General features: G+C 41.9%; 1 protein-coding gene across 3 annotated transcripts in view; it reads right to left on the bottom strand.

The window, feature by feature from the left end:
- The window catches only part of EBF2 (EBF transcription factor 2), a 122,088-nt gene that overhangs the window by 13,285 nt on the left and 90,334 nt on the right, over positions 1–18,469 (bottom strand). For all 3 annotated transcript variants that reach the window (XM_065651850.1, XM_065651851.1, XM_065651849.1), the window contains exons 8-10: positions 8,527–8,644; positions 6,618–6,748; positions 5,946–6,072 (exon numbers count right to left, since the gene is read on the bottom strand). In XM_065651850.1, the coding sequence (XP_065507922.1) occupies positions 5,946–6,072; positions 6,618–6,748; positions 8,527–8,644 (376 nt within the window). The remainder of the gene's footprint in view (positions 1–5,945; positions 6,073–6,617; positions 6,749–8,526; positions 8,645–18,469) is intronic.

The following is an 18,469-nucleotide window of genomic DNA, read 5'->3' as shown; positions in this document are numbered from 1 at the left end:
AGATTAATAAAGAAACCAAAAAGTTCTGTAGCATTCCGCATACTCATGGGCTTTGCCTCTAAGACATTAGGATTAGTAGTGTTTACTAAGACAGTTACAGGTTGGGTTTTTTTCTTGTTTCTTTCTACTTCAGAATGTGCTTTATAATTCAAGCGACACATTCATGCTGCGAACCTTGCTAAGAATTCCATGACACATTTAATAAGTAACATATGTAGGTCCTTTAGCGCTATCCCCATTCAGTGCTAGTCTATCCTCTTGTACCATTTGTGGTCCTTTTGAGGGTTTTTTTTTAATAACTGGTGACATCGGCACAGCAGAAAATACCTGGTTGCAAGAGCCGCTGATGGCACTTATTGGATCTTCCAAAATGTACTCAGCACCTTGCGGGAGAACCGGCGCGGCCACAGGAACAATGAACCGATCAAGTGAGACAGACTATTCTACCCATCCCCACCCTGCTTATCTGTGCCTGTCTTTGGTGTAACAACATGAAGGTAAAAGGTCATCTTCCCCTCTGAGATACACTTCATATTTACTTTTTATTAAATAATTATGGCGTGGCATGAAGTTTAAATATTACAGGAGACAATCAAGTGGGAATTGAGTAGAGAAAAGCCAGACCTGAGAATTTCGTTGTGGCTATACTTAGAATGTCTTCGCTCTCCACTGGGAGCCATTCTGGTTTGCTTAAGGAGTTTAATAATACACATTTCAACTGCTACAGAATCTACATCCCATTTGGGAAGGGGCTTTTTTGGGGGGTGGGCATTTTTGCCAATAATCCTGAGAATTACAGGCCAATCCTCTGCAGAGCCCATACATCATTATGTGCCATTTCTCTTCTTGATTGCAAGTCTAATCAGTTAAGTTATAGATCTTAGGCTAAGCAAAAGCAACATAAAATATATATTCATTTAGACATCTATGTATACATACTTCACTAAAAATAGCTAATGGGAATATACGAAATGCTAATTCAGGAAGAAGAAATTGGCTATTATTCAACAAAAATTTTTCCAATGGATTGACAAGGACATTTTCATTCTGATAAACAGCAGCAAATCATTTCTCAACAATGTTAAATGGTTCTAAGAAGAACTCAGCCGTTTTGAATCAATGTCTACATTGTCTTTCAGCACAAAACATTTTCTGTACAGCTTGCAGCAAAATTGCCCGCTACTGGTTTTACTCATTAATGAAACAAAAATATCTCTGTCCTGAAATCCTGTTACAAACCAACATCCAGCGATTGTAGAAGTAAACAGTACCTGTTCAGCTGAACAGCGACACGTAGGATCCGCCAGCAAGTTTAAACAGTTTCACCACAATGTCGCGTCCATTGAGAAAAGAGCTACTGGATCAGTGATCGTTTATCTATGCGTTACATAGAAATATGCCAAAATGACATCCAAATGCCTTTGGATTCACAAATTCAGAGATCATCTGACACACAAAGAGGCTGCTCATTATCTCCTATAAATCAGATATCTGAAATGCAACCCCCAAGAAAACTGATCCAGGTACAGCAAAATCCCCTTGGTGAGTCTCAAACCCGGCGTTCCAGGCACAAGGGCTCTCTTGAATTTCCCAGAGAATAGTTTAAAAAATTGGGCATGACATGCTATAACGTAAGCAAAAAAAGAGCAATCGTCTAGTGAATAAGCTGAACTGGTAGTTAGTCTATAAACTTCACTCTGGCATAACTGTTCTAACAACAGAATTGCTGCAGTCAGCAGTGGGGGAGCTCTAAGTGCCCCCCAGCCTGCCCGACTTCAGTTCTAAGGGGGCTCGCAGATAGTGCCTTCTTTTTTATGTTGTTCCGTACCCTCCGAAGTCCGTGCTTTCCTCTGAAATACAAGTCTCCAGCCACCCTGACTCACTGGAATAGGAGGAAAAAAAAAAAAAAAAAATCTCGCACTTGAGCAATTGATGCCGTGACATCTGTCTGCATTTGCAAAACCTGAAACAGCTCAGCCCCACTCATCTCAATGGGGACCAACTGCGATACCCAACGATAACAGCGCTGACATTTAAAGTATTAATTATTTCAGCACACATCAAAGCACATAAGGCTGTTGAAGGAAGATGATGTTATGAAGATCTGCACGGTTTCCCGTGAGTGACAGCTCGTTCTGACATCGGGCGCTCTCCCTCTCTGCCAATCAAAGGGCCACATGTGAGGACCTTAGCAAAGTTCTGCAGCTCTTCTTTGCACACCAAAGGGCAACAAGTCCTCTGTTTGTAAAGTATGAACGACAAGAAACCAAGTACACGTACCTCTAGGAATATCTGGAACTCAGAAAATTGAGCCAGAGGACACATAAAGTATTTGGAGTGTGATGCCTGACCTTCTTAAAGATGTTTACAGAGAGAAAAAGACACCACTGGCCTTAAAGGCTTGAATTCCAACATTGTACTAGTGACAACCTTCACTCAAACCAACAGTAAAGAGATGCTTGGTGTTCACCCTACACAATAAAACATGTCCATGCTGCTGGCTACAGAAGCTCGCCTGCTGTAATCGCGCTAATCCTGGGTTTGGGAGGTACACACAGCCTGCTCCAAGGTGTACGCTGTGCTCTAGCTGGGAGGATGCTGCTAGAAGGGCTCATGTTGTATTTGCCGTGCTGGTAAGAGCTGTTCCAAACACCCCACCGTGCCTCCTATCTGCTGTGTCTTTCGGAGCCTAAAGCAGGGGCAGGACTTGTTCTCTGCAATCGCTTTGTGCCCATCAGCTGTGTTCTGCCCAAGCAAACTCTCTGTTCCAATTTGTAGAGCTCACTGCATGCTCATGAACGTTGTTTCCCACCTTCTCAAATCTACTTACAAGCTTTAGCAAACCAGACCCTCCTATCTGTGGCAGCTGGCACAGAGACTGATACAGCACGACCCGGGAGTCCAACATATCCTACAGATTATTTTATATTGCGTTGCTCTGACAAGTCAACCCCTGGAGGATTTCTGCTCAGCAAGGAAAATTATGTTCAAAATCTCCCTGATATACACATTTCCAGGTTAGCATCTCTGTGACAAAGTAAATGCAGAGCTGTGATCCAGCTGAAGATATGAAAGCCTACGAGACATATCCTCAGCTGGCATAAATTGATGTAAGCATTATTAAAGTCAAGGGAACTATAATGCAACTACTTACAGTGGCAGAGTTTGAATTTGTGTAGTATTAAAAGCAGAATATGAGGCGACTGCTAGATTAGGAGCAGAGAACAAATGTCTCACTATTCTAGGAAGAGCTGACTTTTCTTTAAGTAATTCAGAACATGGAGATGTATGTGTAACCCGTATTCTCACCAGATTAAGGTACGGACAGGGACTAAATGTTTAGTTGTGGTTGATTTAAAAATAGACTTCTTATCTCCTGCTTTAAGTCTAGACTTAACTACTGAACTCTGGACCACACCGTTACATGTCCATAGAATGTCTTAGGGAAGTTTTCCATCTGGGAACCTTACGGAAAAGTCCACACCTCACGTTTTGGCGCGGGGAGGAGCTGGGTGGCTGAGCTGCAGCACCTGAATGACAGTGCTGGAGGGTGGGAAGGCCGAGCCCCCCACAAATACGCAGCACAGGACGCATCCCAGCTCCCACGACAGCTCCGCGGTGGCATTGGGATTCACCCTTGAAATCTATATCTCATTTTTATATTCGTCTTTTTAACAGTTTATCATTTTCAAACAACCTGTCTTATTGTGACTCTTTAAAAAAATACCCAAGTATAATCAGGTCGAACATTAATATTTGATTGTATATTAAATATTGAGGGCACAAGCAGCTACCCACAACACTAAATAAGATCCTTGTTTATCTGTTTCCATGTTTTAGAAGAGTATTGGTGATTAAAATATATTACTAGAATCCGAGAGATCTGTCTCCCTATCTCCAGCTTTCCTGGCGGTCAATCTCTCTCCACCGTACTGCGGCGATGTCTCGTGTAAAATGGAAACGCGTGTCGTTCTGTAACTGGTTGCCCATGTCGGATGCGGCGACGCCCCCGTGAACCCGCTGAGGTCTGGTTTTATACCAATAATTATTCTTGTTATACCTGTGAAGCACCTATGGGCAGCTACTCAGTATTTTTCATATGACTTGACCCTTCGTGCTTTTCATCTGAGGTTGTATCTCAGCACTTAATAATTATGAAGGACTTGATATAACATGACCCTGATAGTTGCTGCTGCTGTTATTAGTTCTGACAGAACTACATCTTCCCGTGCTTTTAGTTTGCAGGATTTCACACCTTTCAGTCTCCCGGGCTTGATGTTAATGTCTCTGCATTTCTCAGGTTTTTGCCAAGTGCTGGCTGAAGGTAAAGGGGAGGTATTTAGAGGAGAAATTCTCATTTATTATATAATTGCAACTACATACAATTCAAGAGGGAAGTGGTCTTATTTGTGTCTCCAAGCCTACTGCATTCTCTGATTTGTTATCTATAAACTTTGTGACAGCTCAGAGGAATATATTGCAATAGAAAGCACTAAAAGTATCACAAAAATAACAAATTCCAATTATCATGAAAAAACCCCAGATTTTCATTATGATGCACAGGACTACCTTACCAATAATTATAAAATCTATTGAACTTTCCTCTTCATTATTTGATATAATTGTCTGATACACTCTACCCAACAAATAGCTGCATTTCTGTGGTGCTGCTGAGTATATTTTACAGGGAGCTGTGGGCACACGCACATTCTGTGGGCAGGGGCATTTAGACAACAACCTGGTTTCCTAAGGCTGTTTTCTGGTGGCTTCTTTGCTGCCTAAGAACATGGTTGAGCTCTTCACCCTTTCCTTCAGCGCAGGGTTAATTCAGATCTCTCTCACCACTTTCCATTTTCCCAAAAGTGCATCTGTGATGCTCCTGCCTTTCTGATCAAAACCGACAGAAATTGGTCAAGAGGCTCAAAACTTGCTGCGGACAGTCTGAAGAAAACTTAGAGGTGGAAGGACCTCGATTGCCTGAATAAGGCACAGCAGGACCACAGCAGTTTTCTGATGCCGCGGAAAGAAAAAAAAAATGCCACTGTCTTATTTTCATAGCTTAGAAGTTGTTTTTACTGCTATTAGCAGCAACAACCTGGGGAATTGATTACACAGGTGAGCCTCCACCTAATAGCTGTGTTTATCATTTTGCCTGCCATGGTGGGAGAACTGCAGGTTCCTGAACAGACAGATTGAAAAGTTGTCTGTTCTACCCTCGCTCTAACAGCTCGGCGTCTTCTGTGAAATGCTGTTTTGTAACATATGGCAGCAAGCACCCACTCACCCCTCGGAACGCTAACAGATATCCCTATGCCAATAGCAGCAGTAAAACAGGGATAGTATATTTAACTTTCTTCTGCTGGCTCCGACATCCACTTCATGTCCTTTTTTGTGGAAGCTTTCTAATTAACACGGCAAAGAACTGCACTGCAGGCTGACTCAAGCCCGCCCTAGATGGTACAAGTAAGTCTTGCACTTAAACCAATTTTTACAATAATAAGATGACTTTTCTTCATAGAGGAATGCCCATTTCTATTACTCATCTCCGTATCGCTCCATCCCTAAACCTTTTCAGCGCAGGTACCAAGAGCTCATGTCCATTTAGGGAAATGTAAAATAAATACGGCTATAAATAAAACATTTTCCAGGATGTAGAACAATGCTATCATATTCCTGTATGCTCAATGTACCTATAGGCAGACCCATACCACGACAATCTGGAAAAAATATTAACATGTGTAGGAACAGTCCCTCAACACCTCTGCACAATAATGAAGCTATCTCCTTAAATGTCCAAATGCCACAACCACCAGAGCAGCCTTCAAAGAGCAGGAGGCTAAAGAAATAAATAAATACATAGGTAAAGCCGAGAGTTGTCAATATTGATTACCAAAACAAAGAGGCTCTGAGCCTGAGCTCCTCCAGCGTAAATCACCGTCACCTACCTGTGTAAATAAACCTGCCGGGTGCGCCTTTGCAGAACTGTTTGGATTTGTACGATAATGTCACTTCCACCACTCCGGGAATGTGACGTGGAGGTGTCTGAACTCGAATGGCGTGAGGCGTGATAAGCTGGGAAATAACAAAAGGAGAGGTACGATTATCTCCGTGTTATTCCCCCCGCATTCGCTTTACACTCTCCAAACGTGTTTTACGAGTAAATACGTTGCTTATTCTGGGAGACACTATAGATCAGGCAAGTGATGCCTCTGGTTCAGTTTCTTGCCTCCAGGAGGGGAAGACCCATTTTAGGATAAATTTTAGTCAGGAAAATTGTGCCGGTTATGCCCATTGGTTAATTGCCAGCATATTTCTGGACCCAGAGGGAATTCTTTCTCCTTCCCAAACTCTAACCTTTGCTTTATTTCTTTACCTTTACCTGTCTCCAGGTGCCTAGAATTTTCCAGTTCCATTCTGGATATTACTGAGCAGTTGGCCTCAATAATACTACAGAGAAAGGAGTTCCACAGACTAAACATGTTCCGTGAATTTCCTTCACACAGGTTTGTATGGCCTGCCTTACACGCCACCATTTTTGTACCATTATTGGAATGGGAATTAACACTGTCCCCCCTCCGCTTTCCTTAGAAGGGCTTCAGGGAGGAATCTCTACCTACCTCGCTCCATACCAGCATGGTTCCAAATACAACTTGCAGCCCATCGAAGAAGTTGTCTCCAATAATGATCACCATCGCTCCCCCCGTAGTCCAGCCCTCGCTTGGGCTGATCGCTTTGATGCACGGTGTGGCTAAACAAGACAAAAAGGACATCAGAGCACCACGTTATGGGGTTTTCCCTGCACACAGCTTTGAAATTGTTCACAGTACTGTGTGTAAACCCTTGCAACACATGAGTGCAAACAACTTCGGTGCAAATTAAGGAGTCCTAAGTCATCCTGATGTGACCTGGAGCTTACAGCAGCTTCACCTGTCCAGTCCTGGGCGCTCCTGCAGCTTCAGGCCGGTGTGAATTGGGAATTCCCCAGAGCTGACAAAGACCTGGGACAAGTCCCTGCCGGCCACTCACCCATGAGTTGCTGCATCATCCCACCAAGCCCAATAAATAGATAAATACATTTTGAAAAAGCATGTTTTCTGCCTTGCTAGTGTTAATTACTTGCCTATTCATTACTGGCGCTTAACATTGTGTCATTAAAGCGTATTAGGCCAACTGTTGTCGGTGTAAAAATGAAACGCCTAAATGATTGTGCAGAGGCTGTTAACCTCCTCCCCATTAGCATACGATCAAACAAAAACTAAACCCTGTGGAAAGAGGTAGATCAAGATTTATTAAGTTTATCAATGGGTAAAAAAGACACAAAATTTCAAAGGTTTCCTCCAGTTCCTATCAGGAGACAATTTCTAATAATTTTCTTGATTTTATAGAGCACAATTTTTTTCCTCCTCTCTTCCATATGTTCAAGGCCTCTGGACTATACATCCCATCAGGAACCCAATATGGTTTCCAGGCCATAACCAAAGTCAATCCATCACTCCATTCCCAATGTTGACAGGGTCAGAGGTGGAGGGGAACTTTGGCAGCGCTCCAAAAACACGAGACTCCTTTGAACAGCCAGTCAATCACATCCAATCAGTCAAGGAAAAACTGGATGGCTTCCTAGCCTAGGAATCCTGGGATTTTCCTTCTACCATTTCACTGCCCGCTGGGGGAGAATTAACACCACTCGGAATTCTTTACTGATTCAATCATTTTCTTCCAGTTCATTAATTCTTCTTTTAGGTTGATATAGGGCACAGTTAAGAAGTGGGGCAGCAAAACATTATAATGAAATAATATCCTTGCTTGTCTTTTCTACTAACATCACCAGCTCTTCTCACTTTCACTAGCTGCAGGGGAGGGAAAAGGAGACGCAGATAGCATTTTCTAGCAATTTTGAGTACTGTTTGTGTGAGAGGTGGAATGCCGTGGTAACGAATGCACGGGAAAAGGGAAAGGAGGGGCCAACCGGTTTGAAGTTGAACAGATACAAATATTTGTAATTGCTTTAATATAGTCCAAAACCCATCCCTGTAGATGGCCACGAATCTTGCTTAGCCAAACAAACTAAAATCAATTAGTGTCACTTTCCTTCTGTGCATTGTTACGCTTCGCGCATAGTTTGTTTAAGGGAACTGGTGACACTTTTTCATACACATCTTGTGCTGTAACAGTTCTGTTTAACTAAGATGTCAGGTTGCCTAATTTGCCTGAAATCAAATCTATCCCAGCTGAATGAGAGGCTGAAATTTAGATAATACTTAGTGTTTCTATTTTTTCATCTTTTCAGTACAAACTAATTAACAAATTGGGGGGGGGGGGGGGGGGGGGTGACCAGTCTCTTAGATGTAAAGAGGATCAAATTCTGAGTACAGTAGACCCTGTTTTCCTGCCTCTTCCTTCTCTAAACCCCCTGAGGTTCTGGAGTTGCCCCTTAGCTCTTTCCCTCGTGAAAACAAACAGAAATTGAAGAACGGGTAATAGGCTTTTGCATTCGTTTGCATACCGTTCTTCACACAAATCTCCTACCTTCTGAGGGGTCGAGTCTCCTTGCTCTCCGTCCATGCTTGGAGTTGTTGTGAACAAACATGTTGTCAGACACCGCCAGTACGTGCCCATCCACGTTCACCGTTGTCGATAGCACAACCTGGATATTTAGAAAGAGAAGAAAAAGGAGGCAGGTAAACAATTTGCTTTGAAATTCCACTGAAGTATTAATTATTCATTTCGGTTAAAACCCCGTTCTGTTTGTAAAATGGCACCACGTCCTGCAGGGCTTACTTCTGAACAAGAAGGGGAGAAAATATTGTCAGCCTTCATTCTATGCGTTAATTCCATTTAGCATAGCATCCTAAGGGCCGTATAAAGTTCTTACTGGATAATGAACTATCTGCTGCAGATGGCCCTAAATGTAGTTTCCTGCGATGCGCTGTGCAGGGCTGATGTCTGCGATCCCGAGCAGGAGGGCAGGCTGCAAGCACCGCGGCGATTGTGCCTCTCGTACAAACACGCAGATCCAGAGCCATCTGCCGTACCGCGCACACGCAAACCTACCTGCATCTGCTTCGAAAACGCAGGTCTCCATTACTGAGCGAAATGGAAACTCTTGCGGTGTGAGAACGGTACCTAATATCATGTCTGGCTTTTGAGATACGTGTGCTTAGTGCCTCTTGAAAATCATCTGAGCCTGAGCACCCCAGATCAAGCAGCAGTTTTGAAACCTTCACCTCCATGACTCATGTTGCTGGGCTCCAAGAGCATATGAATTCTTAGAGGAAGGAACTGTATATGTTAATTAATCCCACTTAGTTTTCCCTTTACAATACAATATCCAAACCTGTAAGTCCTATAAATCCAGAAATATATGTGCATTTAAACCACAAACTTTCAGGAAAAAAAAAAAAAGGAGTAAACTGCTTTTTGACTACTGAAAGACAATGCATCTTATTGAAACTTTCAGGTTTTAACCATCAGTTGGTGTAAATTAGCTTAACTCCACTCAGCTACAGTAATTCACAGCTGTGGAGAATCTGCCCCTGGACGTGGTCATGGATTTTCACAGATACAGCTGTCCTAGTCTAGGTAAGAGAATGCCAAGCTCCAATTGTTGATGAAACTATATTCAGCATATAGCAAGAAAAACCTTGCCCTCCTACAGGATTATGCTAGCTTAAAGAATCCTTTCTTTCTTGAGACAAGTTTAATTCATTCCAAAAGGCTCCTGTCATACTGTACTCTTATACTTCTCAAGCATTCCTGTCACAAAATGTGTTGCTTTTGTGTGCCAACTGATTTCATCATTGCACATTTGGGTGGAGTGAGACTCCTGTCCAAAGTGAACATTTCCCGCATGACATAGCTGAACCCACTCAGATGCACTTCATTATTTTCCGTTAAACAATGGAAATAAATTTTAATCTCTCGCTGGCCAGCGCAGAGCACACTACAGCAACAGGGGAATAGACCTGAATTATTCCAGTGTCTGAAATATTTACGACAAGTGTTTAAATTGTAACCAAATGTAAATAAAAAGTATATCATATATATACAGTTACACTATATAATATACACATATCTGACCTCACATACACAAGGTACGTATGCGATAAACACACACCCACATGCTCTTCGATGAGATCTTTATAAGAGATGCAGACTTCAAGTATACACGCATTCCCTGTTTGAATAACCATTGGGGTGTGTTGCGCTCAATACAAGAGCAACATTTCAGAAAGAGTTGTCGAGATCCTGTTCCTTGAGAAACAGCAAGAACCAGTCCTGTGTTCGGGGGACAAGTGCTGAGCATCCTCTGTTCCCTGAGCCCGCAGGAATGGAAGCTGCACTTCCACACCTCTCTCCATGAGCAGTTCCATTCTTATTTACCTCTCCCATTCATCACAGGAGGGTCAAAGCCACTTGGCATTTCACAGGCTGGGACCGAGGGTAAATAAATACAGCGTTCTTGGGGACAGGACAAAATGCAAAGTTCAGATCTGGACCAGAACCTTCTCCAAGTTGTGACCCTCATTTGCAGAAATCTCTAAGGTACTGTTGAAATTCAGCAGAGACCTTTGTCGTCTTTGCCACGACACTGCTGGCCAACTCATTAGCAACGATGTGCAGTGAGAACACGTGAGATTATGGACATGAAAACTACTGAACCTCTTCAATTTGCTCCAGTCATTCTGAACCTGATGGAGATGACAATGGAATTATTTTATACCAAAGATTAAACCCCAATGTTTTATGGATAAAAGGAAGAGGAATGCGCATTCCACGATGGTCTCTAACTCCCAGGCCCTTCCCTTTCACAAGCCAACTGCTTTCCCCCAGTGAGTATGTCCTGGGTCAGGACGGGTGACCCTTTCCATCTGGAATCAATCAGTCAACTCCTGACAACTTCCTGAAACACCTCACTCCATTTCCTGCGCTCTCCCCCTCTCTCCTTCCCCCTGCTTTGCTTCACTCTTCAAAACTGCAGGCCACAGCAGCTTAATGTTAGAGGGTCAGACACAGTTAGACTCCAAAACACTACACAAGAACACCTTTGACCTTCAAAAATCTTTACATCTTAGCTAAACAAATCAAGGTCAACGTTTCTTACCATTACCTTGTTAACCATTTATATGCATTTTTGCCAATACCCTTCTGAACACGTATTTATCAATAACACTTGTTCTCCTAACATCGTAAAACAGTCTGGGCATTTTTTTTTAACCTCTATTTCGTGCCAATGAAAGGTGATGTGCAAACTTCCTTGGAGATTTAAATTCTCAGATTTGTCCACAGCAGCGGCAAATTACTGAAAAATTATTTTGGTGCGTTTTTCTTTTCCTGATCTGATGGCACTTCTTGTGTATGATAATTTGGCCTCTATGCTTATTCAGTGGATGGTCTTTTACCTAAAATCGGTAGTTAATGCAAAATGTAATCCTGAGGGAACGATCTGAGAACATCAAAATATGTCGGGTAGGCCGTGGGTTCTGGTAATTGTAGCTGAAGGCCAAATTTGACACAGGCAGCATAAAGACTAATGATTTTGAGCCACCCAACAACTGGATCGACCTGTCACCTCTGTCGAGTTTTAGAGGACAACAAGCAAGCAAGAAATAGGTCAATGTGCTATTCCTTCATCCATGCGAGTGCAGGTTCCACCTCTAGAATAGCCAGGGAGTTACAGGCTTCTAGGCAGAGTTTTTGGCAGTTCTTAAGATTCTCTCTGCTAATCTGCAAGGGTCTTGTTATTAGTTATGAAGCCACAGACATAAACCAATGGTTCTCCAGCAGTACTGAAGAAATGCGTGTGCTGTAGCTCCACGGTATTTTCTGTTTCCCAGGTGGGTTTCTGTAATGCAATCCCTGCTCAAAAACCAGGCGGGTTCACCTACCATGACATTCAGACAAACTCTCTTTAGCACATTAGACTCGTGTTCTCCGATCTGCTCTTTCCCTTCCCTGCACAGTTCAAGGTGTTGTATTTCTTTACAAACCTTTACCTGGGTACTACAACTTTTCCTCCCCCATCTATACATTATATCAGTATTTTTATATTCTAAAGTATGGTTCTCTTCAAATCACATACATGCAAGTAAATACACATCACCATCTATATAGAAGCTGTATCACTCATAGACACCTATTTAGACATATGGTACAAACATTCCAGGCATACAGGCATTTACTTACATGTAACACATCTCATCACCGTGTAAATGATCTCTCTCAAAAAATTCCTGTTACCATTCCAAGTGTGGAAAAAATTCTTTATGACATTGTACATCTGGAAACAATATTACATTCCTGATGCACTTTCCCTTATAACTCTCTAGTCACAGTACCATGTTATTTTAACTTTTCAAAAGAATAGCTACTATGAGGATTTAAAAAATTATTATCATTATTATTATTTTCCAGCTGGGTGGAAGAAAATATGTCAGGCCTCATCCTGCTGTCTTCACTTGGACAGGGCTCTGGAGCCATTGATGTCAACAGGCGTTTTGGTAGAGCGAGTAATACAGGAGTAGATGCTAGAATATAATGTTTGCTTCATAGTTGGATCAGGAATAAGATAAACAATATGAAAAATGCCAGCAGCCTCTCTCTGCTCAGAACTTCCATTGGATTTTTTGGGAAATCCTCCCTGAGACCCTGAGCAAACTCGAGGCTACCAGAAAAAACCACGCACGTCGCCTTCGTTTTGGGAACGGGGCACAGGGGCAGGAGATAACTCCTGGTCACTGACACCTCATCTCCCGCTGTTACAGACAGCCAAACCAGGTAGCTACTTTTATAAAATTGTCCTCAACTATTTCAGGCCTTTGCCTTTGGTACTCCTCTTGTTTTAAAGCCTGCTTGTCCTGATGGTTAGGGAATTTATGGTTTGCAGCCTAAATTTATTCCTAGTCAGTTAATACTTAACACTAGCTTTACAATTATTATTCCCCATTCCGATCTACCTCAGGATATTTTTAGACAGCAGTTCTGTCCCTTCTCAGTGCATGTCACTAAAATATTTGAGCCAAGCACTTGTCCACTCCCCCGTCACCTTAATGATCCATTCCTGCACCTGTTCCCATTTCATTTTCATTTTCTTTCGAAGATGGTTAAACCACTATATTGTATTCCAAACAAGAAATCAGTGGGGTACATTGGTACCAATGCATCCTTCTTTCTACTGGCAAAGCTTATCTCAGACACAGGAGAATCTCATCTGTGCTTTGTTTTTAAGTGACAATGCACAACTCTGGCAACTCACCGTCACAATGGCTATTTGGTCTAAAGATCTGAACACATTAAGCTCCTTGAGTGGTTTTTCTTTTGCAGCTGTAGTCAGTCCTTCCCTTACTCATACAGAATCTAAAATAACACCGCCTTAATTCGATGGAGAAATCTGCCACCGACTAATAGCTCTAGACTCTGCTGATACCAGTTGCATTTGTTTCACAACCTATACCTGGGAAATTATTCTCCCATAATGACATTAGTCCGTGTGGTATTCACCTCTTTAACAACAGTTCAGCAATTTCTATCCACACCCAAAATCCTACCATGGGGCTCCAGCCTGAAAAGGATTTTGATTTAGACCAGTTACATTTTATTCTTGCTATCCCTTTTTGTTTCTTACAGTCTACACTCCTAACTCACACTCTTACCCCGCCGCTCTTACCCATTTTTCTTTTTCCTGAACGACACAGATCCTTCCGAGCTGCGCGGAGAAGCTGGCTGGGGGAATTCTCAACCTGGTGATGAACTGATCCAACCACTCTGAGCTCAGGCAGGAATCTCCCCAGGGATACACCTTGTTATTTTGCCTTTCTCTGTCTCCCTAGAGCACCTAGAAGGGGATACCTGCCAGGAAACACTTCGTGTCATGATTTCTGCTGAAAACAGAGGGCAATTGCTGACCTTCCTCTTGTTGTTTCTAAAAAAGCACGTTGGTTCAAAGACGCCCACTGTTAGTATCGATGTTCCGTTGCCTCGCACCGTTCTCTCGACCATGGCTCTGTAGGATCTGTTTAATCAGTGCATTAGTGGATGAAGCAAAATTCCCAATCAACAGGAGTCTAATGCATTAGCACCAGGGCTCAGCTGAAGCATTTGAGCTGAAGTGCCTCATCTTAATTCCACAGAATTATTGTCCCCCATTACACACCGGTCGTTACCGTTAAGTATCATTGGGCTTCAATCAAGTTCTCGAGAAGTCCTCATTAAATGGAGGGCATCATTTTTAAAAAAAATTCTGTTCCTGGGAGAATCATTCACTGAGAATATAGCAATGACAGTACTGACAATACCTATGTAAACCCAGATTTGCAGATTAGCTGAACTCCAATAGTCAGCACTATGGTTTGAACGGGCGATTTTAACATGGTTTTTGTTTCAGTTTTCCACTGACAACCTCGATTCAGAAATATTGTAATTGATAAATAATCAATATTTGCTTCAGTTAAATTCGCAAGGACATATTACTCAATCTACATTCGTATTTGGGCAGCCATCAAGTAACCATGAAAATATCCATTAGTTCTAGAAAGATTCTCTTTCTCTGCTTTAGCCACTGACAGACACTGAAGTAGCGAGTGATTCACAATAAAATTATGTTATTACTGGGGGAAAAAAACCCCACTAAAATCATTATCACATATCCTTTAACTTCTGAGGTATAACACCTTTGTATTTGATTGTAAAAAAGAGATTTTCATTGTATCTTTGATGCTCTACTTAATATCAAAGCAAATTTCACATAGTTAATGTGATCGCAAAGCAGCTGGTGTTGCTCTCCAAACTAAAGAATTATACTAAAAAAAAAAAAACAAACCCTCTTCAGGCATCTGGAGCTGTATTAAATTTACAATGCAGTGTTAATGTAACCTTTCCAGCCCCTTTTCTCCCCACTCCCATTTTTTTAAAATAAGTGTGATATAAGTGAAATCTAACATCTCATTTAGTTTAATACATTGTAATTATAATAAAAACCCATCCGAATCTTGTATGTAGAAGTGAGGCTGAGGCTCAGAGACTGGATCCCAACGCCCTGGAACTTTGGATAGCAACCAAACCGGCCCAAACTGCGGCTTCACACCCCTCTCTAATCAGAAGCATTAACTTGACGCTTTTCCAGCCATGAGTAACCGTTGTGCCGTGCTGGAAGAACCCCGTAAGATGCACCATAAAAACGAGGATCTTCATGTCTCCTGGAGAGCTGACAAGCCCTACTCCACTGAAAATGGATATATTTGGTTCTGCAGCAAAACCAAGGTACAAATAAAACGATACCGCAGAAGTCTCTTTGCATAAGGGGAGTTAAATGCGTGGAAATGTTTGTAAGAGGAGGGCCTTAATACCAACAGTTGTACAAATCATTTACCAGGAAAAAACAATAAAGGTTTTAGATGTGGCCCAAGAATAAAACATAAGGAATTAAATCATAAAATGAATTAAGTACCTTACTGCACCGTGATTTCTGACCCTGCTTTTCCTCTGCTCACATGTTCCTGTACTGGTAGGACACAAAACTGCCCTTTCAAACCTAATAAACAATTCTGCATATTAATTACTTTGCCTGATGTAAATCTTAACGATAAGATGAAAATTAACAGGTTCTCAGTGTGCAAGCACACCCCTAATATTTGAATTAATCTTTCTTTCCCTCCCCCCCACTTCTGACTTTAAGGGCAGCTGCACAAGCAGCAGCATTTGCCCAAATTTAAAACCAAAAATCAAACCACAAAAAATAAATTAAAAAGCTCCACCACAACACGCACACAAAAAAACCCCTCAACTCATTTCCTTTGGAACAGAGAGCTTTTTAAGTCCCAGTGTGTAAAATTTTAGCAATTCAACCACTTTTTGTATCTTTTTTTATACATACTGACCCCTGTAGCCCAGAACGAAGCTCATCAACCGACACGTCCCGTTTCGAAGCAGCCTGAACGAGGACCCCGCTTTCACCCGAAACCTCGAGCATTTTGCAACTTGTCTCCAAGGGTTCGTTTTTGTAACTCCGAAAAAAAGTCTTGTCAACATTTTTGCTTTTGACGAACACTAACCTAAACCTAGTGCTTTTGCCTGATCTTGATTAATTTGGGGGTTTGAGCTTCAATCTCACAGTGAAACTCAAAGGGTACGAACTCCCACGACTGGAAGCCCGCGCGGAGTTCAAGTCCCCTTGGCTCTATTTTCCCAGCTTGGCTCATTGTAAGACAGAAAACCCAGATGAAGAGTCTATCCCAGCTCATTTTCCTCTCCAATAAACTGCTGGGTTTGGTACAAAAATCAAAAGCAAGGCTGTATTTCTCAAATATTGTCCAAGAGGCACGGCAGGTGGATGGGCTGAAGGAAGGAAGACATTCCAGCAGCAACCACGCGAGCGCTTGTTTCAGTTTCCCCGTTCAATGTTTCGTGGGACATTTGAAGCTGTTCAGGCTCTAGAACATCATCGTTTTGGGTGTGGAGATACAGAGGCCAACCAAAGAATGAGGCTGATCCTGGAGATCGATTTATGCCAAAAGCATAAGATCCAAAATCCTCCAGCACCTGATGGAAATCTCGGATTTTAGTTTCACTCGCTGTAGCGTGAGATTGAAATCACATCTAATTTCTCCAGTGTTTGGGTATGTTTGGATCAGAATTTATATTTTGGCTGTTATAACTAATATTATTTGTAAGATGGCAGTGCCTAAAATCCCCAGGTGCTAATCAGGATACCCTTGTGCAAGGTTTTTTACATACTCATAACAAAACAAAGAGACTCTGTATTTATGTTTCATTACATTCCACAATCAGCTATTCTAGTTGGCTCTAAGAGCTAACAAGATCTGTTTACATGCTATAAACTGAGTTTTCCTTTTCTCTCAGATTTTCACATTCTTGGCAGACGATATCTAATTGGATATCTAATTTTTTCTTTATGGAAATTGCCACTTGAAAAAAAAAAAGCTTAACAATGAGCACTTCTTTTTTCTCGTGTCTTATCTCTAAAAAGACATTATGAAGAAGTCACTGCAGCCTCTTTAAACTACTAGTGAAAAAAATTAAGTTGGTCAGGAATTTTTCTTTAAATTTATTTCTGTTCAAAAAGAAAATTACTAACTCTTTTATATTTTTTTGCCTACATGCCTTTAAAATTTTTAGAGCTTTCACTCTGCAGTATTTCACTTAAAAGTTGAACTCTGTTTCTTTTTTTTGAGAAAAATATACCTCCTCTGAATTTTTCATTGCTAGTTAAAAAAAATTATAATTGCTTGTCTGTGAAAACATGTTTTGGTGGAAAGTTTTAAACTACTTAATTTAATTTATAAATGAGGAAACTGATGCAAGTGCCCAAGCAATGAGACAGGAATTGCCAAACCTTAGGATGTCACCTTCCCACTACAAGAATTGCGGATCTACAAGAAAAACACACATCCCTCAAAATAAGCTAAAATGCTCTTTGTATCAGGGATGTGACACGGTGAAGGTACAAAAATAATGATGACAAGCAGTAACAGCATTTACAAGGATGGTCAAAGGCTCTGGCTGGCAAAGCACCCACGTGCTTTCTCAAACGCTCTCCTGTATCCAGACGGCAAAGTTTGACCAAGGTGAGGCGGAAATATGGACCAGAATAAAGGAAAAACGGCTCTTCAAGGGTCACCCAGAAAATTAGCGACACAGCCCAACCCTGACTGCCAACTTGGATCCTTTCTCCAGACCCTCAATCCCACGAGGGTTAGTTTGGGCACCACCTTCCTACCGCGTTCTCCCACATCCAGGCCATAAACAGCGTGAGTTTACATTGTTGGGAGGGCTGAGCTGCAGGTAAAACACTGATTTATTAAACATAATTGCTTAGAAGGGTAGGGAATGAAAGATGGGAGCCTGGGCCTGCCTCTCTCCTCACCACGGCCACACTTCACCTCCTTCTGTGTTTTTCCGAGCTGGAATTCACAATCCATCAGCGCCAGCGATGATGAAACCAGTGGCAGATTTCACTGCAAAGCAGCTGGGTCACTGTCCCACGGGGCTTGTTGCTTTGCTGCGTGAGATCTTAAAGTGACCAACGCTATTTCGGCTTCTTTTTTTTTTTTTTTTTTTAAAAGGGATGGCACGAGAGAGTTAAACGGCAAAAGAGATGGAAAGAGTGGAGGGAAATGGGGAGGCTGCTTGTGTACCACGTACAGAGATACTTTGAAAAATTCGGAGGCATCTGAGTATCAGCAGCACGATCCCTGCTGTGGGCAGCTGGATGTGCGAGAGCTTTGCCCGAGGGTGTCAAATCAAATATCCACTGCTGGTTGGTACAGAACATCACAACCCCTTGGGGATTCACAGCGGAAAAAAGAGGAGGAAAAAAAGTGGGGGGGAAAGGTTTCAACACAACAAATGGAAAAAAACTTTAACAATATCTGATATGGCTTATCAGATACTGTCGTCATATTTATTATGAACAATGTAGGAGAGGGGAAAAAAAAAAAAAAAAGAAAAAATCAGA

This window comes from Caloenas nicobarica, chromosome 25 (genome assembly GCF_036013445.1).
Source record: "Caloenas nicobarica isolate bCalNic1 chromosome 25, bCalNic1.hap1, whole genome shotgun sequence".
In the NCBI taxonomy this organism is placed as follows: domain Eukaryota; kingdom Metazoa; phylum Chordata; class Aves; order Columbiformes; family Columbidae; genus Caloenas; species Caloenas nicobarica.
Note: the sequence above shows the minus strand (reverse complement) of the source record. Positions and strands in the feature narration are given on the sequence as shown.